At 46.9% G+C, this 22,633-nt stretch overlaps 1 protein-coding gene across 1 annotated transcript in view; it reads left to right on the top strand.

Annotated features, from left to right (window-relative positions):
- pwwp2a (PWWP domain containing 2A) overlaps positions 1–22,576 on the top strand; it is a 29,734-nt gene extending 7,158 nt beyond the window's left edge. Inside the window, exons 2-4 of the mRNA XM_071202196.1 lie at positions 20,637–21,587; positions 21,715–21,947; positions 22,030–22,576. Coding sequence (XP_071058297.1) covers positions 20,637–21,587; positions 21,715–21,947; positions 22,030–22,508 — 1,663 coding nt within the window. The 3' untranslated portion in view covers positions 22,509–22,576. The remainder of the gene's footprint in view (positions 1–20,636; positions 21,588–21,714; positions 21,948–22,029) is intronic.
- The last annotated feature ends 57 nt before the right edge of the window (positions 22,577–22,633 follow it).

The following is a 22,633-nucleotide window of genomic DNA, read 5'->3' as shown; positions in this document are numbered from 1 at the left end:
CATCAGTATTTAATGTGTAGTACACAATACAACATCAGTATTTAATGTGTAGTACAGAATATAACAGAATATAACATCAGTATTTAATGTGTAGTACAGAATATAACATCAGTATTTAATGTGTATTACAGAATATAACAGAATATAACATCAGTATTTAATGTGTAGTACAGAATATAACAGAATATAACATCAGTATTTAATGTGTAGTACAGAATACAACATCAGTATTTAATGTGTATTACAGAATATAACATCAGTATTTAATGTGTATTACAGAATATAACATCAGTATTTAATGTGTAGTACAGAATATAACAGAATATAACATCAGTATTTAATGTGTAGTACAGAATATAACATCAGTATTTAATGTGTAGTACAGAATATAACATCAGTATTTAATGTGTAGTACAGAATACAACATCAGTATTTAATGTGTAGTACAGAATATAACATCAGTATTTAATGTGTATTACAGAATATAACATCAGTATTTAATGTGTAGTACAGAATACAACATCAGTATTTAATGTGTAGTACAGAATACAACATCAGTATTTAATGTGTAGTACAGAATATAACAGAATATAACATCAGTATTTAATGTGTAGTACAGAATAGTGTTGTCACGATACCAACATTTTGGTTTCGATACCGATACCAAGTCAAGAATTGCGATTCCGATTATTTTTCGATACTTTTCTTAAAAAAGGGAAACAGTCTTAAATATAATCAGGGATGCAAACTCATCAGGTATGAAAAGGTGACAAGGATCCGAGCCCCCGACCCCACGGAATATCGGCTTTAAAATTAAGAATAACAGATGATGTTAGCAGTCAGAACAACTAAAGCAGCAGGTACTAAGAACAGAAACGCCAAAGAGTCACATCTAATATAAATATATATAAAAGCATTTATTTTAATTGTGTAGCAGTGAGTTTAACATTTTGGCAGCACTGTTGAGCATTTTGAAAATGTATTTTCATGCCTCTGTGCAAGGCTTAGTCTTTCTATCTTTATGGCCACTGGTGTGAAGTAACTAAGTTCATAAACTCAAGTACTTGGGTACAATTTTGAGATACTTGTACTTTATTTAAGTATTTCAATGTTTCTTTTGCTACTTTGTTCTTCTAATCCACTACAGTTCAGAGGTACATGGTGTACTTTTACTCCACTACATGTATTTAATCCCTTTAGTTACTTCACAGATCTGGATGAATGATGTGAAATATAATCAAGTGTTGAATCAGACTTTAGTTCCACCTGGAGTAAATCCACCAGCTACCCTGCAGTCTACAAAGTACTTCAGACTAGCTGCACCTCCACCAGCTACCCTGCAGTCTACAAAGTACTTCAGACTAGCTGCACCTCCACCAGCTACCCTGCAGTCTACAAAGTACTTCAGACTAGCTGCACCTTCACCAGCTACCCTGCAGTCTACAAAGTACTTCAGACTAGCTGCACCTTCACCAGCTACCCTGCAGCCTACAAAGTACTTCAGACTAGCTGCACCTTCACCAGCTACCCTGCAGTCTACAAAGTACTTCAGACTAGCTGCACCTCCACCAGCTACCCTGCAGTCTACAAAGTACTTCAGACTAGCTGCACCTTCACCAGTTACCCTGCAGTCTACAAAGTACTTCAGACTAGCTGCTCCTTCACCAGCTACCCTGCAGTCTACAAAGTACTTCAGACTAGCTGCACCTTCACCAGCTACCCTGCAGTCTACAAAGTACTTCAGACTAGCTGCACCTTCACCAGCTTTGAGAACACTTTCATGATCAATCATTATAAAACATATCATATATATTATTCTGAGATGGACCAATCTGCACAACGACTACTTTTACTGTCGCTACTTTAATACTTTTACTTGAGGAACATTTTGAATGCAGTACTTTTACTGTAACAGAGTATTCCTACACTCTGGTGCTTCTAGTACAAGACCTGAGTACTTCTACTTTTACTGTCGCTACTTTAACTATATTTTGATGATAATACTTTTGTACTTTTATTTGAGGAACATTTTGATTGCAGGATTGTTCCTACATTCTGGTACTTCTACTTTAACTCAAGTACAAGACCTGGGTACTTCTACTTTTACTCTAGTACAAGATATATACTTATACCACCTCCGTTTATAGCCTATGAAAAAAACTAATAGAAAACGAAGGCTAAAGCTAACGTTAGCAGATAGTGATGATAAGTTTGCTCAACGATAATATTGCGACAGAAACACTTTTCAGTGCACATCACGCTCTGCCGCTCCCACAGGGAGCTCTGCTCTGAACACCTGAACGGCCCGTTCACAGACTTCTGGCGTCTTTTTTGTCAACAAGCCGAGGCGCAGCGGCAGTTGCACTCCCACTTGCAGCCATGCTTCTCGTTTTCTCACATGCTCTGGCAGCTAGCGCGTGGCCGCGTGCACGAGAGAGGGGAGGCACTTAGAGCGTGCTTGAGAGGGAGGGACTGCAGGCACGGCTGCAAGGAGTGGAAGCAGAGCGCTGAACACACACGGCTCTTATTAAAACGGCGCTTTTTCACGGGAGTACTTTTCCCCGTCATTCTTAAAGTACCGATACTAATGAAACGGAGGAATCGTACCGTTTTTAACGGCAGGGTATTGCGGTACCTTTCAAGTATCGGTACACCGTGCAACACTAGTACAGAATATGCAACAACATTAACCTTTCTGTTGGTCGCTTGTTAGCAGACCCTTCACGCGATGGCGGAGCGAACAGGTTCAGGCAGGGCCCATAATGATAGCCCTATAGTTTAAATCTACTACCCAGACATGAACACATGGAAATGGGTTACTATTTAAAACAATAAATGTATTTAGGAACCTATCCATGTGATTTTTAGTGGGGGTCGACCTCAAATCCTCTAGGGGGTCCAGGGGCATGCCCCCCCGGTAAGATTTTATTTTTTATGTTGGAGTTAGATGCATCAATCTGGTGCATTTTGAGGGGAAAATAAAGAGACTAGATCTATGGAAACACCTATATTAAACAGAACTGTATACATTTCAATAATCATAACATCATGGCCATAACCAATAACATACCATTTCCAATATGAAAACAACACTGAAACTTATTTATTAATTTATTTTTGGTTCATTTATAGTTGTGAGTGTGTCTGTGCTCCTGAATCAGCCTCTCCTGTCTCCCTCCTCTCCCCCCTCTCCCTCCTCTCCCCCTGCTCCTCTTTGAGGCAGCAGCAAAGACTAGTTTTCTCTCAACAAGTTTTAAAAGTGTATCTTACCTTTTTTCACCTTAATATGTGTTTACATAACTGGTGACCACACCGTTTGAGACCCACTGAGAACTTAGACTAAGTTAACTTTCTAAACACTCAGAGTCCTTTACCTCACCTGAGCTGAGCTGATCCCGAGCTTGAATGACACACAGAGACCAATCAAGGGCTTTGATTTATGATCTGTTTGACAGTGGCCGTGTCGGCAGGCCACATCATGTGGACAGCCAGTCCCCCTGTGTGAGGCAGGCCACTTAACAGGCCAGAAGGAGGCGAGATCAGTGCAAGGGAACGAGGGATCATTGTCCACAAGTTAATCGATCGCAGATGGCGTCGTGGTCACGGACGAATAAAACAAAAAAATTATAAAAAAATTATATATAAAAAAAAAACCTAAATGGGTCGCGAAATATACTTGGGCGGCCGTTAATATACCTGGGCGGCCCGCCCAAGTATAGTCTATGTGTGGGAAACCCTGATGTGTAGTACACAGCCGGTACAGATATACATGCAGACCAGGGTTTCCGTTAGCCGGTAATTACCGGTTTTTAGCTGGTAAAATGTATAAAAAACCGGTAAATTCAAAACCTGACGGTCAAAATGTCTGGTAATAATTAGGGAGGCTCCGATCGATCGGCCGCCGGTCATTATCGTCGATATTCACTCTTAATAGTTTGATCGGTGCTCTCTATAAAGGCCGATCAGGAGAGCTGGATCTGATCGATATGGACATGAACGCGAGTGAAGTATAACCGGAGCGAGAGAGAGATCAGCTGCTGCTGAGTCTGACCGAGACACGCAGCTCTGCATGATCACCTGAAGCCCCGCCCTCTGTTTAGCGGGCTGCAGGAGCTGCATGAGAAACTGACGGGCTGTCAGGAGAGAGAGGGAGAGGGAGAGAGAGAGAGAGAGAGAGAGAGAGAGAGAGGAGAGAGAGGGAGAGAGAGAGAGGGGATGCAGGGAGAGAGAGGGAGGAGAGAGAGAGGAGAGGGAGAGAGAGAGAGAGAGAGGAGGGAGAGAGAGGGAGAGAGAGAGAGGGAGGGAGAGAGAGAGAGGGAGAGAGAGAGAGAGAGGGAGGGAGAGAGAGGGAGAGAGGGAGGGAGAGAGAGAGAGGGAGAGGGATGGAGAGAGAGGGAGGGAGAGAGGGAGAGAGAGGGAGAGAGAGGGGAAAAGGGGAAAAGAGAGGATCCGTTTCTCCCGTGGTATTATTCAAAGTTGATGTAAACTTCTGAATAATGTACGTTATCTACTACAAGTAGTTTGTTTGAATGTAATAAGTATGTTGTTTGTTGTTTGTGGAATCATTTATTGAAAAATGAATCTGAATTTTTTCGATCTGTTATGATTATAAACTGAAGCAATATAAAAATGAGCCGTGAACTGAGTTTTAAACATCAGCATATCTGCTCATAGTCCGGTAATTACCTGCTAACGGAAACTCTGCTACACAACTATTATTATTATTGAAATATGACACACGGTAAGTTTCAAATTAGTCCGGTAAAATAAATTCTGCCCGGACATTTGACCGGCGAGAAAAAATCCTAGCGGAAACCCTGATGCAGACGTGTGTCTTTAGACTGAACTGAAAGCATCCATCTGGTGCACGTTGAGAGCGACGTGAGAGATGTAGGGATACAGCTCTCAGCTCTACCGAAACAGAACTGGATACATTTATATATTCCAATAAACATTAGAATATGCTCACAAGCAATAGCACATACTTGATATACTCCTCTCTGCTATCTTACCCAGTCTGCGTTCTTACTTTTTATTTATGCATATTTTACTAATCACCCCCCTTTCAAACTGTGGAATGATTTCTTAACTTGTTCTGAACAGCTATATTATACGTGTTCACATCGACGACCACGCCGTTTGAGACCCGCTGAGATAACTGGGACCAGGGGTTGGCAACCTCTTTGATATGAAGTGCCATTACAATAAACAATTGTTATCAGCGTGCCGACGATCGTGAATTATCAGCGGGGGGCCGGGGGGGGGGGAACCTGTCAGCGCAACACATTTAAATATGATAATTATGATATTAGGGGCATGCAGAGTGAGATGAGATCGCTTTGCCTTTAAGAGAGAGAGAGATGTGTGTGTGCGTGGGTGTGTGTATGTCCGTGTGTGTGTGTGCGCGTGTGTGTGTGCGTGTGTGTGTGCGTGTGTGCGTGGGTGTGTTTCCATGTGTGTGTGTGCGTGTGTGTGCATGTGTGTGCGCGCATGTGTGTGCGTACGTGTGTGTGTGCGCGCGTATGTATGTGTGTGTGTGTGTGTGCATGTGTGTGTGTGTGTGCATGTGTGTGTGTGTGTGTGCATTAGTGTTGCACGGTGTACCGATACTTGAAAGGTACCGCAATACCCTGCCGTTAAAAACGGTACGATTCCTCCGTTTCATTAGTATCGGTACTTTAAGAATGACGGGGGAAAGTACTCCCGTGAAAAAGCGCCGTTTTAATAAGAGCCGTGTGTGTTCAGCGCTCTGCTTCCACTCCCTGCAGCCGTGCCTGCAGTCCCTCCCTCTCAAGCACGCTCTAAGTGCCTCCCCTCTCTCGTGCACGCGGCCACGCGCTAGCTGCCAGAGCATGTGAGAAAACGAGAAGCATGGCTGCAAGTGGGAGTGCAACTGCCGCTGCGCCTCAGCTTGTTGACAAAAAAGACGCCAGAAGTCTGTGAACGGGCCGTTCAGGTGTTCAGAGCAGAGCTCCCTGTCGGAGCGGCAGAGCGTGATGTGCACTGAAAAGTGTTTCTGTCGCAATATTATCGTTGAGCAAACTTATCATCACTATCTGCTAACGTTAGCTTTAGCCTTCGTTTTCTATTAGTTTTTTTCATAGGCTATTAACGGAGGTGGTATAAGTATATATCTTGTACTTGAGTTAAAGTAGAAGTACCAGAATGTAGGAACAATCCTGCAATCAAAATGTTCCTCAAGTAAAAGTATTAAAGTAGCGACAGTAAAAGTAGTCGTTGTGCAGATTGGTCCATCTCAGAATAATATATATGATATGTTTTATAATGATTGATCATGAAAGTGTTCTCAAAGCTGGTGAAGGTGCAGCTAGTCTGAAGTACTTTGTAGACTGCAGGGTAGCTGGTGAAGGTGCAGCTAGTCTGAAGTACTTTGTAGACTGCAGGGTAGCTGGTGAAGGAGCAGCTAGTCTGAAGTACTTTGTAGACTGCAGGGTAACTGGTGAAGGTGCAGCTAGTCTGAAGTACTTTGTAGACTGCAGGGTAGCTGGTGAAGGTGCAGCTAGTCTGAAGTACTTTGTAGACTGCAGGGTAGCTGGTGAAGGTGCAGCTAGTCTGAAGTACTTTGTAGACTGCAGGGTAGCTGGTGAAGGTGCAGCTAGTCTGAAGTACTTTGTAGACTGCAGGGTAGCTGGTGGAGGTGCAGCTAGTCTGAAGTACTTTGTAGACTGCAGGGTAGCTGGTGAAGGTGCAGCTAGTCTGAAGTACTTTGTAGACTGCAGGGTAGCTGGTGAAGGTGCAGCTAGTCTGAAGTACTTTGTAGACTGCAGGGTAGCTGGTGGAGGTGCAGCTAGTCTGAAGTACTTTGTAGACTGCAGGGTAGCTGGTGGAGGTGCAGCTAGTCTGAAGTACTTTGTAGACTGCAGGGTAGCTGGTGGAGGTGCAGCTAGTCTGAAGTACTTTGTAGACTGCAGGGTAGCTGGTGGAGGTGCAGCTAGTCTGAAGTACTTTGTAGACTGCAGGGTCGCTGGTGGATTTACTCCAGGTGGAACTAAAGTCTGATTCAACACTTGATTATATTTCACATCATTCATCCAGATCTGTGAAGTAACTAAAGGGATTAAATACATGTAGTGGAGTAAAAGTACACCATGTACCTCTGAACTGTAGTGGATTAGAAGAACAAAGTAGCAAAAGAAACATTGAAATACTTAAATAAAGTACAAGTATCTCAAAATTGTACCCAAGTACTTGAGTTTATGAACTTAGTTACTTTACACCAGTGGCCATAAAGATAGAAAGACTAAGCCTTGCACAGAGGCATGAAAATACATTTTCAAAATGCTCAACAGTGCTGCCAAAATGTTAAACTCACTGCTACACAATTAAAATAAATGCTTTTATATATATTTATATTAGATGTGACTCTTTGGCGTTTCTGTTCTTAGTACCTGCTGCTTTAGTTGTTCTGACTGCTAACATCATCTGTTATTCTTAATTTTAAAGCCGATATTCCGTGGGGTCGGGGGCTCGGATCCTTGTCACCTTTTCATACCTGATGAGTTTGCATCCCTGATTATATTTAAGACTGTTTCCCTTTTTTAAGAAAAGTATCGAAAAAGAATCGGAATCGCAATTCTTGACTTGGTATCGGTATCGAAACCAAAATGTTGGTATCGTGACAACACTAGTGTGTGTGTGTGTGTGTGTGTGTGTGTGTGTGTGTGTGTGTGTGTGTGTGTGTGTGTGTGTGTGTGTGTGTGTGTGTGTGTGTGTGTGTGTGTGTGTGTGTGTGTGTGTGTGTGTGTGTGTGTGTGTGTGTGTGTGTGTGTGTGTGTGTGTGTGTGTGTGTGTGTGTGTGTGTGTGTGTGTGTGTGTGCGTGCATGTGCGTGTGCGTGTGTGTGTGTGTGTGGATGGCAGAGCGACAGTGAGCGAGCGTGTGCATGTTTCTGAAGTGAAGCGAGGAAGCAGAAACACGAGGTGATGTATTTTGTGAAACAGAAGAACAGCTAAATAAACGGCCTCCAAGAAGAGCCTCTCTGCAGCCATTGAAGCTAAAGTGGGTATTGAACCTGCAGCTTGTTGCTCCGCCCTCCTCCACGACGGCCTGGGAGCCGACGGGAAGGCTCAACACACAGGTGGCCAGCCGCCCTGTGGAGCATGTTATTACGATGAGAGACGAGCAGATGCCACTGGGCCCTCAGCTAAAGACACGCACGCACTGCGGCATGTGTCCGGCTCCTCGTGGGCACAGCAGGCAGTGAAGTGCTTCCCCCGCGGTGCTGATCGTTTCTCCACGGAGGAAAGTCGCCTGCAGATAAAGAGAGCGGGGCTGCGCTGCGTGCATGGCTTCCTTCTGCACGGGGAGACGCGCTCTGGCGGCGGTCTCGTTCAGGATCCACTGGTTGCGGTGCCGCGGGCCAGGGGTTGCCGACCCCTGACTTAGACTAAAGTTTACAATCTAATCGCTCAGCGAGTGCTTTGCCTCGCCTGAACTGACGGTATCTCAGCCTCTCAGTCCGACGGGAGAGAGCTCTCCTTGTTGTTGAAACATCCTGTTGTGGCAACTCACAACAGGAAGGAGTGAAACGGAGAGCAATCATCACAGACACAGAAACAGTTCAGTAAACTTCATTAGTGTACTGCCCCGAGGAAACACAACGCCTGACAAATGTTCATGCAAGGCATTCCTAAGTAGGGTTGGGTACCGAACCGGTTCAGAACCGGTTCCAACATTTAGATTCCAACGGCATCATTTAGAAATGTGAATTTCGGTTCCGCTTTTCGATGCCTGAGGAAATGTTCCTCGCCGCTCTCCGTAGCCTCCTGTGTGACTGCGGCGGGGCGGGGAATGTAGCGTTGGACCTACACTTCCTACAGCGTAACCTGAGACCAGGGCCGGCCCGTCGCACTGACGTTATAGATGTTCGCCTAGGGCGCCAGATCTGTGGAGGCGCCGCGCTGACAGCTCTGGGAGGGGAAACAAATGTTTTGACCGTTGGGGCTCATCCTAATGTTCGCCTTGATGGAACGACATTCATAATTAAGTAAATGTAACACCCTTTTCACCCCGGCTACACGTTTGATTCGCCCTGGCGCCCGCAGCTCACAGCCAACGTGCGAGGGAGCGAGGGAGAAAGGGAGGGAGAGAGGGAGGGTGCCGTTGTTATTAGCATCTGGTGCTAGCTGCTCTGACGGAAGAAGAAGATGTTTCCACATGATGTGGAGGAGAGTCCTCTCCAGTCAGACTGAGGCTGGTAGCTGCAGCTCAGTGAGGTGAAGGACTCTCAGAGAGGTGGAGGAGAGTCCTCTCCAGTCAGACTGAGGCTGGTAGCTGCAGCTCAGTGAGGTGAAGGACTCTCAGAGAGGTGGAGGAGAGTCCTCTGCAGTCAGACTGAGGCTGGTAGCTGCAGCTCAGTGAGGTGAAGGACTCTCAGAGAGGTGGAGGAGAGTCCTCTGCAGTCAGACTGAGGCTGGTAGCTGCAGCTCAGTGAGGTGAAGGACTCTCTGAGAGGTGGAGGAGAGTCCTCTCCAGTCAAACTGAGGCTGATAGCTTCAGCTCAGTGAGGTGAAGGACTCTCAGAGAGGTGGAGGAGAGTCCTCTCCAGTCAGACTGAGGCTGATAACTACAGCTCAGTGAGGTGAAGGACTCTCAGAGAGGTGGAGGAGAGTCCTCTCCAGTCAGACTGAGGCTGGTAGCTGCAGCTCAGTGAGGTGAAGGACTCTCAGAGAGGTGGAGGAGAGTCCTCTCCAGTCAGACTGAGGCTGATAGCTTCAGCTCAGTGAGGTGAAGGACTCTCAGAGAGGTGGAGGAGAGTCCTCTCCAGTCAGACTGAGGCTGATAGATTCAGCTCAGTGAGGTGAAGGACTCTTGAGGGTTCAGATAGTTCACTTTAGTCTAAGTTATCTCAGTGGGTCTCAAACGTTTTGATCACAATGTATGTAAACACATATTTCCAAGGCTCTCCTTATAGTGATTGGGATAAAACAGGTTTGAAATCATTCCAGTGTATACTATAGGACAGTAAACCAGACATATCGTTTTAAACTGGAGAGATGAAACAATATGCATAAATAAAATAGTAAAATAAGATATGAATGAACAACAGAAATAAAATATGTTACATGTATTTGTTATTGGCTATGGGTTATTGGTTATGCTCACATACTGATTTAATTATTAAAATGTAAACCAATCTTCTTCATCTGGGTGTTTGGAGTTGTACCCCCTAGATCTAGTCTCTAGTCATTCTGCTCAAAGTGCACCAGATTGAAGCATCTTGCTTTAAAATGTTCAAACCTTTCTTCCTGGTACGCCTGAGAGGCAGAGATGCTGGTTCTTCTCAACAAGAACTGTTTTTAAATGGGGGGGGTCCTTTAAAAGTTGCACTGTTGTAGCTTCAGTGGTTCTCAGGTTACAGTTACATAGCAGTGAATATAAACAGACTGATTAATGAGAATATTACTGGAAACTAACCTGTGTAAAATGTCTCAAATAAATGTAATTTTTTGGTGGAAGAAGCAAGTATCATTTTGTTACCCTGCCACTCAAAGAATCGGAATTGAGAACCGTTAAGAACCGGAATCGAAAAGTAGAATCGGAATCAGAATCGTGGAAATTCAAACGATACCCAACCCTATTCCTAAGTGATCCTGCGGACATCGGCCTTTTTTAATTAATATTTCAAATTAATTAATAATAATAATAGTCCTTTTCATTAATTTGTTTACCCTTAGTAGTGAACATATCTCATAATGTTACATCAGGATGTTAAACTAAGCTTTGGCCAAACCATATCGCAGTATCAGGCACTGAAGTAGATCACCATCACTGTATCAGATTAACTGGTGATTGAACAAACAAAGCCTCCTTGTTTACGACATGCAGACCACTAACACATGTTTCCAAGTTCAGCATCAGCCTTCGTTACTCTAAAATTACGTTTTAAACAGGAATATTAGAAATGGAACAAATATTCAATCTTCAGAAATGTTCTCAATAAATCTCTATCTCGTGAAATAGCCAACATTTTTCAAAAATGTCAGATATATAAAAATAAACCTAAATACTCCAAAACTGTTCACCTTAGGTCTAGATTTAGACTTTGATAGTAAAGGTAATGGACAATTTAATTCTAACAAACTAAATTGGACTTGTGTCTTTGTTATTTGTTCTTCAAAATACATTAGTAAATACCTTGTGAAGTATTGACAATATAACTAACCCTCTCTAGGATATGAAATCCATTCATCTTTAACCAGATACTATTTCCCTATTTATTTTTAGTTCATAATAATAATAATAATAATGTTATAACGACCACACGTTTACCCATAGCTAGTTTCTAGGTCAAGATTATCCTGTGTGACTTAATAATCAGATGTCTTGTTTGCTAAACAAGACATCTTAAACTTGAATATTTTCAGTATTCCAGACCATCGTTAAACAATCAGCCTCCTTTCTTAAACACTAAGCATATCTCCACCACCCTCTGGAAAACTCCTGCACAGTTATGCTGTAGAGCCATTGCATCATTTCTTCAGAGTCTGAACAGTCTGAGACAAGCCTGTCTCAAGATCTTGACATAAGGAGAACAGTCAGTGATTCGTTGTCCTCTGCAGCTGCAGTCAGTGGCAGGGCCCCCAAAAAGCTAGAACCGGCCCTGGTCAGTGGGCCCAAGGAAACTCTCTCTGGAACCTCTGGATCAATGTGGTAAAATCAATAGACGCACGTTATCCTCTGCACAGTAGAAATCACGAAAAACTGCAGTTCCTCTTCACACCACTGTTGCCTTGACAACGAGGCAGAAGCTAAATGTCAAAACCTCCTCAGAGATGCGTTCTTTGCACAGTTCTTCTGTTTCTGTAGTGAGCAACATCTCACCAACACACTGATTCAGAGTACAACCCAAAGGTGGCGCACAACTATCCAGTGCTGCTGTAATCACAGCAAATCAGCTACTGAGAAAAACTCAATTTAAATCTCTCCCCCAACGGGTTACAAAATGGCTGAGTGTCTATATGGTCAGGAATGCTGAAACAAACTAATGGTGGTAGTTTACCCAGATTCTTTACTTCATCAAATGTAGTAAAACTACATTGTAAAATCTCTTTTTTCTACTTGATGTCCTGCTTTTAAATTCAAGTCAGGAAAATACCATAAACATCATCTTTAAAATCTTCTTGAATTTGAAAACAAAAAGGTAGTCCTTCTCCACCATGATCCCATCCTAACATCAAAGTCCATACAAACGGATCATTTATCTTTAAAAACATGAGGAATGACAGTTCTCATAAAACACTATTCTCTTTACTTCAGTTCTAAGTCAAATGAGCAAAACGAGGAAACCCTCCTTAACCACCATAGATTCATCTTTTATCTTCTTGCTTATTCTGTTCATTTTCAAATTGTTTATCTTAGCTCTGTGTTACAAGCAGGGTTAGTTTGTAACAGAATACAAAACTCTAGGAACAACCAACAACCTTGCATTCTTGGAACGCAATGCCCTAGTAGGACAGTAGGGTATAATGAGTTCTTTAAGGTAAGATGGCGCCTGCCCATTAAGGGCTTTGTAGGCAAGAAGAAGAATTTTAAATGCTATCCTGTGTTCTATAGGGAGCCAGTGTAAGGCAGCCAGAACAGGAGTCATGTGGTCCCTTCTCCTAACTCTGGTTAGTACACGAGCCGCAGCATTTTGAATCAGCTGAAGCCACTTGACTGACTTCTTGGTACTCCCTGATAATAAAGAGTTACAATAATCCAGCCTAGAAGTAACAAATGCATGGACTAGTTTCTCTGCATCGTTTTGAGGCAAGATATGCCCGATTTTTGCAAAGTTACGTAGATGGAAGTAGGCGGTCCTTGAAATTGATTTTATGTGGGCGTTAAAGGATAAATCCTGATCAAATATAACACAAAGATTCCTTACAGTCTCACTGGAGGCCAAATGAATGCCATCCATAGTTAGTATATCTTTAGATAGTTTGTTTCGTAGATTCTTCGGGCTAAGTACAATAACTTCAGTTTTGGTCGTGTTTAACATCAAAAAGTTTAAGGTCATCCACGTTTTTAAGTCCTTAAGGCAGTCTTGAATTTTATTTAGATGATTAACTTCATCAGGCTTGATTGATAAATATAGTTGAGTATCATCCGCATAACAATGAAAGTTTACAGAATGATTCCTTATAATATCGTCTAACGGAAGCATATATAATGTGAACAAAATAGGTCCGAGCACTGAGCCCTGTGGCACTCCATGGCTAACTTTGGTTTGCGTGGAAGATTCATCGTTGACACGTACAAACTGAGAGCGTTCAGATAGATAGGACCTGAACCAGCCTAAAGCAGTTCCCTGTATGCCAACTAAGTGCTCTAGTCTTTGCAATAGGATGTCATGGTCGATAGTATCAAATGCAGCACTAAGATCGAGCAAGACAAGAATAGAGACAAGTCCCTTGTCTGAGGCTATTAGAATGTCATTTGTGACTTTAACCAGAGCTGTCTCTGTGCTATGATGTGTTCTAAAGCCAGACTGAAAGTCTTCAGATAAATCATTGTTTTTTAAGTAACAGCTGTTTTGCGACCGCTTTCTCAAGAATCTTTGAGAGGAACGGAAGATTAGAAATAGGTCTACAGTTGGCTAAAACCTCTGGATCGAGGTTGTGCTTTTTAAGAAGCGGTTTTATCACTGCTACTTTGAATGATTGTGGAACATAGCCTGATAATAAAGACATATTCATAATATTTAATAAAGAAGTGCTAATTAATGGAAAAACTTCCTTCAACAGCTTAGTTGGAATTGGGTCTAACATGCACGTGGATGGTTTAGAAGAGAGAATCATTGAATGTAATTGTTCAAGGTTAATGGCTGAAAGCATTCTAGTTTACTATCTAGTGTAATATTAGAACTTACGTTTCCGGGAGCTGTTGATAACACTATACTGGTCAAAGGCAAGAGGTCATTCATTTTGTTTCTAAGAGTAACAATTTTATGGTTAAAAAAGCACATAAAATCATTACTACTGAGTGCTATGGGAATAGAAGGCTCAGTGGAGCTGTGGCTCTCTGTCAGCCTGGCTACAGTGCTGAAAAGAAATCTTGCATTATTCTTATTCTCATCTATTAATGAAGAGTAGTAGCTGCTCTCGCTTTACGCAGTGCTTTCTTATATTCATTGAGAGTAATATGCCAAATTAAACGAGATTCTTCAAGTTTAGTGGAACGCCATATCCTTTCAAGTTGTCTAGACTTTTGCTTTATTTTGCGGGTTTCGGCATTATGCCATGGAGCTAATCTATGTTGTTTTATTTTCTTCTTTTTCAAAGGAGCAACATAGTCTAATTTTAGACTACGATTAGATACAGGTGAGATACTCTGATTACATACAGGTATACTCTGATTACTTACAGGTGAGATACTCTGATTACCTACAGATACTCTGATTACTTACAAGTGAGATACATACTGGTGCATTTTGAGAGCAAAATAAAGAGATTAGATATATGGAAACACCCAAACGAAATATAACTGTATACATTTGAATAATCATAAGATGATAATAATAATATGGCCTTAAGCCCAGCACACCATCCAATATGAAAACACATTGAAACTTGTTTATGTTATTATTGTTGGTTACATTGCATTTAGCTGAGGCTTTTATCCAAAGTGACTTACATTAAGTACATTCGACCAGGAAGACACAACCTTGAAGAAAACAGAATCATAAAGTACATCAGGTTTCATAGTGCCAAGTATTTCAAGTGCTACTCAACTGGCTATAGATAAGCCAGTCCTTTATTAGTATATAAGTGCTTTGGTAGTAGTTCTATCCTCGAGGTGGAGTCGAAAGAGATGAGTTTCAGTCTGCGCCGGAAGGTGTGTAAGCTTTCTGCTGTCCTGATGTCAATGGGAGCTCATTCCACCATCTTGGAGCCAGGACAGCAAACCCACGTGTTTCTGCTGATGGGAACTTGGGTCCCCCTCGCAGCGAGGTTGCAGCGAGCCGTTTGGCTGATGCAGAGCGGAGTGCACGTGCTGGGGTGCACGGTTTAACCATGTCCTGGATGTAGGAAGGGCCAGATCCATTCGCAGCATGGTACGGAGGTACCAGTGTCTTGAAGTGGATTCTAGCAGTTACTGGAAGCCAGTGGAGGGAGCGGAGGAGCGGCGTGGTGTGGAACATTCAGGAAGGTTGAAGACCAGACGAGCCGCTGCATTCTGGATGAGCTGCAGAGGTCGGATGGCACATGCAGGCAGACCAGCCAGGAGGGAGCTGCAGTAGTCTCGGCGTGAGGTGACGAGAGCCTGGACCAGAACCTGCGTGGCTCTCTGGGTCAGCTGGGGACGCGTCCTCCTGATGCTGTAGAGCGTGTATCTGCAGCAGCGGGTTGCAGCAGCGATGTTTGCAGTGAAGGACAGGTTGTTATCCAGGGTCTCACCCAGAGTCCTTGCAGTCTGAGTCGGGGAAACAACAGAGGGGCCGATGTTGATCGTCAGGTCAAGAGAGGGACAATCTTTTCCCGGAAGGAAAAGCAGTTCAGTCTTATCAAGGTTGAGCTTGAGGTGATGATCAGACATCCACTGAGAGATGTCAGCTGGACGAGCAGAGATGCGTGCGACGACCTGGGTCTCTGAGCGGGGGAAGGACAGGATTCACTGGGTGTCGTCAGCGTAGCAGTGGAATGAAAAACCATGCGGGCTAATGACTGATCCGAGCGAGTTTGTGTACAAGGAGAAGAGGAGGGGACCAAGAACAGAGCCCTGAGGGACCCCTGTAGTTAATTGACGAGGGTCGGACTCGGACCCTCTCCAAGTTACCCTGTAGGTACGGTCTTTGAGGTTTGAGGTGAGGAGGGAAAGTGCAGAGCCTGAAACTCCAAGTTCTTGGAGAGTGTGAAGGAGGATCTGATGGTTCACCGTGTCGAATGCAGCAGACAGGTCCAACAGGATGAGGACAGAGGAGAGGGATGCTGCTTTAGCCGTGTGCAGTTCCTCAGTGACAGCAAGGAGGGCAGTTTCTGTGGAGTGACCTGCCTTGAAACCAGACTGGAGCAGATCCAGAAGGTTGTTCTGATGGAGATAGCAGGAGAGTTGTCTAAAGACAGCGCGTTCAAGTGTTTTAGACGGGAACGGGAGGAGAGAGGCAGGCCTGTAGTTTATAACATCAGACGGGTTGAGAGTGGGTTTCTTCAGGAGAGGGTTTACTAGGGGTGGGCGATATGACGATATATATCGTCGTGACGATATTAGGTCTCCACGATATGCTTTTTCAGAGATATCGTCCTATCGTGATAAAAAAATTGGAAAAAAAAAAAATAGCGGGAGGGGAAGAGGCTCTCCGTGCGCGGCGCAGGGGGCTATGACAGCGGAGCCTCTTCCCCTCCCGCTCCCCCAGCCTCACCTACTGATTTTAATTTCACCATATATCAAGCCCGAACTGCTACCCCCGCGACCCGACCACGGATAAGCGGGAGAAGATGGATGGATGGATCAAGCCCGAACGATTTCACAATGTCAGCGCACCTCTGCTTGCGTTCAGTCCGAGTTGTTTGACACGCTCCCAAAGTCCCCGCCCCCTTTCTTTGCAGCGAGCGACCATAGGGCAGGCATTTCATAAAGGGGCTCCTGATGGAAAGACTAGCAAACGGTGGAAAGACATAACTGACGCTGTGGCGTTTTATGTTTTTCCCTTCAGTTATGCTAAAGTCTTTTATTACACTTCAAGTTTACTCTAAAGTTTACATTTTAATTGTTTGGCACTGACTTTTCCTCATTGATGTTTTATGTTTTACTTAGTTATGTTTTACCCTCCTTTTCATGTTTATTGATGTTCACTGCTCACTTGTTCATTCAGGGTTTCATTTCTGAAATAAAACCAGCTTGAAATGCTATTTTGGTCTGTTACTCCTTTTTGCTTTAGTTTCTGTCACCTTGTAGGTGCTTGTACTGTTAAGTAACTTGAAAAATAACCATAATAACCGACATGAAAAAATATCGTGATATATATCGTCTATCGTGATACTGCCTGAAAATATCCTGATAACATATTTTTCAATATCGCCCACCCCTAGGGTTTACTCTCGCCTCCTTGAGACTGTTTGGAAAGTGACCAGAAGTTAGAGAAGTGGGAGAGAAACGGTAGAATATCAGGAGCGATAGTCTGAAGGAGGTTTGAAGGGATAGGGTCCAGAGGACAGGTGGTGGGGCGGGCAGAGGTAACGAGGGTGAGAACCTCACTTGGAGAGAGAGAGGGGAGAAGGAGGTTAGTGTGCGGGTGGAAGGAGGGGGGAGGGGCTTTGGGAGGGTCCAGGAGGGAGGAGGGGGAAGGGGCTTTGGGGGGGGTCCAAGAGGGAGGAGGGGGGAGGGGCTTTGGGGGGGTCCAGGAGGGAGGAGAAGATGGAAAATAGTTTTTGGGGTTGGAATAGGAAGATTGGATCTTATCTTGAAATAAAGTGCTTTTTTCCTGAGAGATGGAAGCAGAGAAAGAGGAGAGGAGAGCCTGATAGGTTAGGAGGTCGTCTGCTGCCCGAAGAATGGTTCTATTAGCACGCAGTGCGTCATTTAGCCAGGGAGCAGGAGGGGACTGACGAGCCTGCCGAGATGTGAGAGGACAGAGAGAGTCCAGAGAGGATGTGAGAGGACAGAGAGAGTCCAGAGAGGATGTGAGAGGACAGAGAGAGTCCAGAGAGGATGAGAGAGGACAGAGAGAGTCCAGAGAGGATGTGAGAGGACAGAGAGAGTCCAGAGAGGACAGAGAGAGAGTCCAGAGAGGATGAGAGAGGACAGAGAGAGTCCAGAGAGGATGAGAGAGAACAGAGAGAGTCCAGAGAGGATGAGAGAGGACAGAGAGAGTCCAGAGAGGATGAGAGAGGACAGAGAGGATGAGAGAGGACAGAGAGGATGAGAGAGGACAGAGAGAGTCCAGAGAGGATGAGAAAGTAGAGAGAGAGTCCAGAGAGGATGAGAGAGGACAGAGAGGAAGAGAGAGTCCAGAGAGGATGTGAGAGGACAGAGAGAGTCCAGAGAGGATGTGAGAGGACAGAGAGGATGAGAGAGGACAGAGAGAGTCCAGAGAGGATGAGAGAGGACAGAGAGAGTCCAGAGAGGATGTGAGAGGACAGAGAGAGTCCAGAGAGGATGAGAGAGGACAGAGAGAGAGTCCAGAGAGGATGAGAGAGGACAGAGAGAGTCCAGAGAGGATGAGAGAGAACAGAGAGAGTCCAGAGAGGATGAGAGAGGACAGAGAGAGTCCAGAGAGGATGAGAGAGGACAGAGAGGATGAGAGAGGACAGAGAGAGTCCAGAGAGGATGAGAGAGTAGAGAGAGAGTCCAGAGAGGATGAGAGAGGATGAGAGAGGACAGAGAGGAAGAGAGAGGACAGAGAGAGTCCAGAGAGGATGTGAGAGGACAGAGAGGATGAGAGAGGACAGAGAGAGTCCAGAGAGGACAGAGAGAGTCCAGAGAGGATGAGAGAGGAGAGAGGAGAGTTTCTGCAGCAGAGTTTGGAGGCAGGAGTTGGAAGGAGTCAGAGGAAGGGAGGGCTGAGAGCACCGAGGGGGCAAAGGTAGAGGGGGAGAGGGAACGGAGGTTACGGCGGACAGGTGCAGGATGAGAAGAGATTAGTTTGCTATGTTTGGAAAGGGGGAGAGAGAATGAGATGAAGAAGTGATCGGAGGTGTGGAGCGGGTTCACAGAGAGGTTAGAAGTAGAGCAAGTCCTTGAGGATATGAGATCAAGGACACTGCCAGCTTTATGAGTTGGTGGGGACGGAGACAGTGAGAAAGCAAAGGCGGTGAACAGAGATGTTAGTTCGTCTATCTTCCCCGTCTGGAGGTTGAAGTCTCCGAGAAGTACCGCGGGAGGGCCGGTTTCAGGGATGTGTGAGAGGAGAGGATCTAAGTCCTCCAGGAAGTCCCCCAAGGCGCCTGGTGGACGGAGGAGAGGATCTAAGTCCTCCAGGAAGTCCCCCAAGGCGCCTGGTGGACGGTAGAGAACAACAAGGGGTCATTGTATAGGATGGGTTACCGTGACGACATGGAGTTCAGAGGTGGAAGGAGTGAAGTTAGGAAGCTCGAAGAGGGAGAAGCTCCATGTGGGAGAGAGCAGGAGACCAGTGCCCCCACCTCTGCCAGTGGGTCTGGGTGTATGGGAGAAGGAGCATGCTGTGGAGAGAGCAGGAGACCAGTGCCCCCTCCTCTGCCAGGGGGTCTGGGTGTATGGGAGAAGGAGCATGCTGTGGAGAGAGCAGGAGACCAGTGCCCCTCCTCTGCCAGGGGGTCTGGGTGTATGGGAGAAGGAGCATGCTGTGGAGAGAGCAGGAGACCAGTGCCCCTCCTCTGCCAGTGGGTCTGGGTGTATGGGAGAAGGAGCATGCTGTGGAGAGAGCAGGAGACCAGTGCCCCTCCTCTGCCAGGGGTCTGGGTGTATGGGAGAAGGAGCATGCTGTGGAGAGAGCAGGAGACCAGTGCCCCTCCTCTGCCAGGGGTCTGGGTGTATGGGAGAAGGAGCATGCTGTGGAGAGAGCAGGAGACCAGTGCCCCTCCTCTGCCAGTGGGTCTGGGTGTATGGGAGAAGGAGCATGCTGGGGAGAGAGCAGGAGACCAGTGCCCCTCCTCTGCCAGGGGGTCTGGGTGTATGGGAGAAGGAGCATGCTGGGGAGAGAGCAGGAGACCAGTGCCCCTCCTCTGCCAGGGGGTCTGGGTGTATGGGAGAAGGAGCATGCTGTGGAGAGAGCAGGAGACCAGTGCCCCTCCTCTGCCAGAGGGTCTGGGTGTATGGGAGAAGGAGCATGCTGTGGAGAGAGCTGCTGGGTGGATGTGTTGGATGGAGTAATCCAGGTCTCAGTGAGAGCAGGGACTGCAGGGAGGCGGAGCCAGAGATGAAGTCAGCCTGAGGAACAGCTGACTGCAGTTCCACAGGCCGCCTGAAACTAGATGCTGGATCTCAGTGGAGCACGTGGGATAGACGAGAGCAGGCCGGTTATAGCGATTAGGCGAGGGCCAGAGATACCTGAGAGGAGACACATGAACAGGAATGGAGAACACACACATGCTTACAGCCTGAGGGCGAGACAGCTAGAGAAACGGCTGGTTCATTGATGGCTGCGAGTCTCCCTCCTCTCAGTAGAGACTAGTTTTAGCTCTCAAGTTTTAAAAGTTGATCTTACCTTATTTCACTTCATTACATTTTTTTGTTTTTATTCATGCATATTTGACGAATCACTCTAATCATTTCACTTCCTCAAATGGAAATATGTGTTTAGATAAATGGAGCAAACCGTCTGAGACCCGCTGAGATAACTCAGACTGAAGTGAACTGTCTGAACCAGGGGGTCCACTCTGTTTCCACGAGAGCCAGAGAAACATAAGACGGGCCGCTGAGGTATAGGTTCAGTTCTACCTCAGCACAGCCAATCAGATGTAGGTACACGATGCTTAATACTTGAATATGCTTTAAAACAACAGCAGCTCTCCAGAGGGTTTACTCTGTTGAGGAAAGAGGAAGGGTTTCATTCCTTCATTCCTTCATGTGTTATGAAAATAAGTTATCGGGCTTTTTTCTTATCAACTAAGATTTGATAGACATTTTTCAACTGGTTCTCTCGCTCGGTTTGAGTCTTTAAGGTTCTCACATTGTGCTTGAGTCTTTAAGGTTCTCATGTTGTGTTTGTTGCAGGTTCGGACCGTACGGGATCCCCATCACCGTGCTCCCCCGGAGAGACGACAGGGTTAGTCGCCCTCTGATGATATCACTGCCTGAAGTGGAAGCATCCACCAAACAGGAAGAGGTTTCACCCCCTCCCCCCCCAAGGTCCAAACTGCCGCCGCTGTTCCAGGAGGGGGCTCCGTACCCCCCCCCTCTGTTCCTCAGGGACACCTACAACCAGGCTTTACCTCAGCCCCTGCTGCGGAAGATCCGCCGTCCCAAGAGGCGCTACCGCTGCGAGGAGCCCACCTCCATCATGAACGCCATTAAGCTCCGCCCCCGCCAGGTGCTCTGCGACAAGTGCAAAGGTGTGGTGGGGGGGGGCAGGGAGTCCCGCAGGGGCCCCGTGGAGCTGAAGGAGGAGGCATCGCGGCGGCGGAGAGCTGCTGAAGGACCTGTTTCTGCTGAGGTCAAACGGCTGAGAGGGGACGACAGACGGCCCCCTAACGACAGACGGCCCCCCTCAGGGATCCACGTATCGTCTTCAGCGCTCCCCACCTCCTCCCGGGTCCTGAGGGGCGGAGCCTCCGGCCGCCTGTGTTTGAACTCTAAGAAAGCCCCCCCCTCCAGGGGCCCGGCTGCTGACGTCTCCAAAGCCCGGCAGAACCTGAAGAAGGAGCAGGACCAGGACCAGGAGCAGCCCTGCAGGAAGGCAGTGACCCGGGCCTCCTCCTTGCAGAACCAGAGGGTCCACTTCACCCGCCGGCTGCAGAGCACTCCCCCTTCACTACCGCCCAGGATGCGGCTCAAACCTCAAAGGTATCGAACAGACGACCAGGTGCCCCCCCCCTCCCAGAACCAGCCCCCCCCTTCCCCCCCCAAACTGAGCTCTCGCTCCCCCCCCCCACAAACCCATTATAAGCCCTGCCCCCACGACTCCCCCTCCCTTCAGCACAGCTCCTCCCCTGGAGCCCCTGCTCTGTGAGGCCCTGTGTCCCCCCCGCTGCTCCTCCCCCCCCTCAGAGTGCAGCTCCACAGAGACCTTTGACCTCCCCCCCCCTGGACCCGCCTTGTTAGACCCGCTTTGCCCCGCCTCCTCCTCCCCTAGAGCCAATGAGACACTAGCTGACGGTGAGGATGAGGGGGGGGATCTGAAGAGGAGGTGTAAGTCCTCTATGTCCCCTCCCCCGGTGGAGGGTGAGGAAGAGGAGGGTGAGATGAAGAGTAGGCATAAGTCCTCCACATCCCCTCCCCCGGTGGAGGGTGAGGAAGAGGAGGGTGAGATGAAGAGGAGGCGTAAGTCGTCCCCCCCTCCCCCGGTGGAGGGTGAGGAAGAGGAGGGTGAGATGAAGAGGAGGCATAAGTCCTCCACATCCCCTTCCCCGGTGGAGGGTGAGGAAGAGGAAGGTGAGATGAAGAGGAGGCGTAAGTCGCCCCCCCCCTCCCCCGGTGGAGGGTGAGGAAGAGGAGGGTGAGATGAAGAGGAGGCGTAAGTCGTCCACCTCTTCCTCCTCCTCCTCCTCCTCTTCCTCCCCCCCGGTGTTCTCTAAGCCCGTCTCGAAGGTGCTCCTCCCCGACGGGCGCTCGCTGTGTTTGGGCGACATCGTGTGGGCGAAGATCTCTGGGTTCCCCTGGTGGCCGGCGAGGGTACTGAGCATCACGGTGTCTCGCCGCAGTGACACGGGGCTGGCTGTCCGTCAGGAGGCCAGGGTGTCGTGGTTCGGCTCCCCCACCACCTCCTTCCTCCCCCTCACTCAGCTGTCTCCCTTCCTGGAGAGCTTCCAGTGTCGCTTTGACAGGAAGAGGAAGGGTCCATACCGCCGAGCCATCGCTGAGGCCGCCAGCGCCGCCAAGCAGCTGACGCCCGAAGTCCGGGCGCTGCTCACTCAGTTCGAGACGTAGCATCCCCCCCGACTCTAAACAACTACCCCCCGACACAACTTCCCCCCGACACAACTACCCCCCCGACTCTAAACAACTACCCCCCCCCCGACCTCTAAACAACGTACCCCCCCTACCCACACTCC

The sequence above is a fragment of the Pseudochaenichthys georgianus genome, unplaced genomic scaffold, assembly GCF_902827115.2.
Source record: "Pseudochaenichthys georgianus unplaced genomic scaffold, fPseGeo1.2 scaffold_1616_arrow_ctg1, whole genome shotgun sequence".
Classification (NCBI taxonomy): Eukaryota; Metazoa; Chordata; class Actinopteri; order Perciformes; family Channichthyidae; genus Pseudochaenichthys; species Pseudochaenichthys georgianus.
The sequence above is the reverse complement of the archived record's forward strand: the minus strand, read 5'-3'. Positions and strand labels throughout refer to the sequence as shown.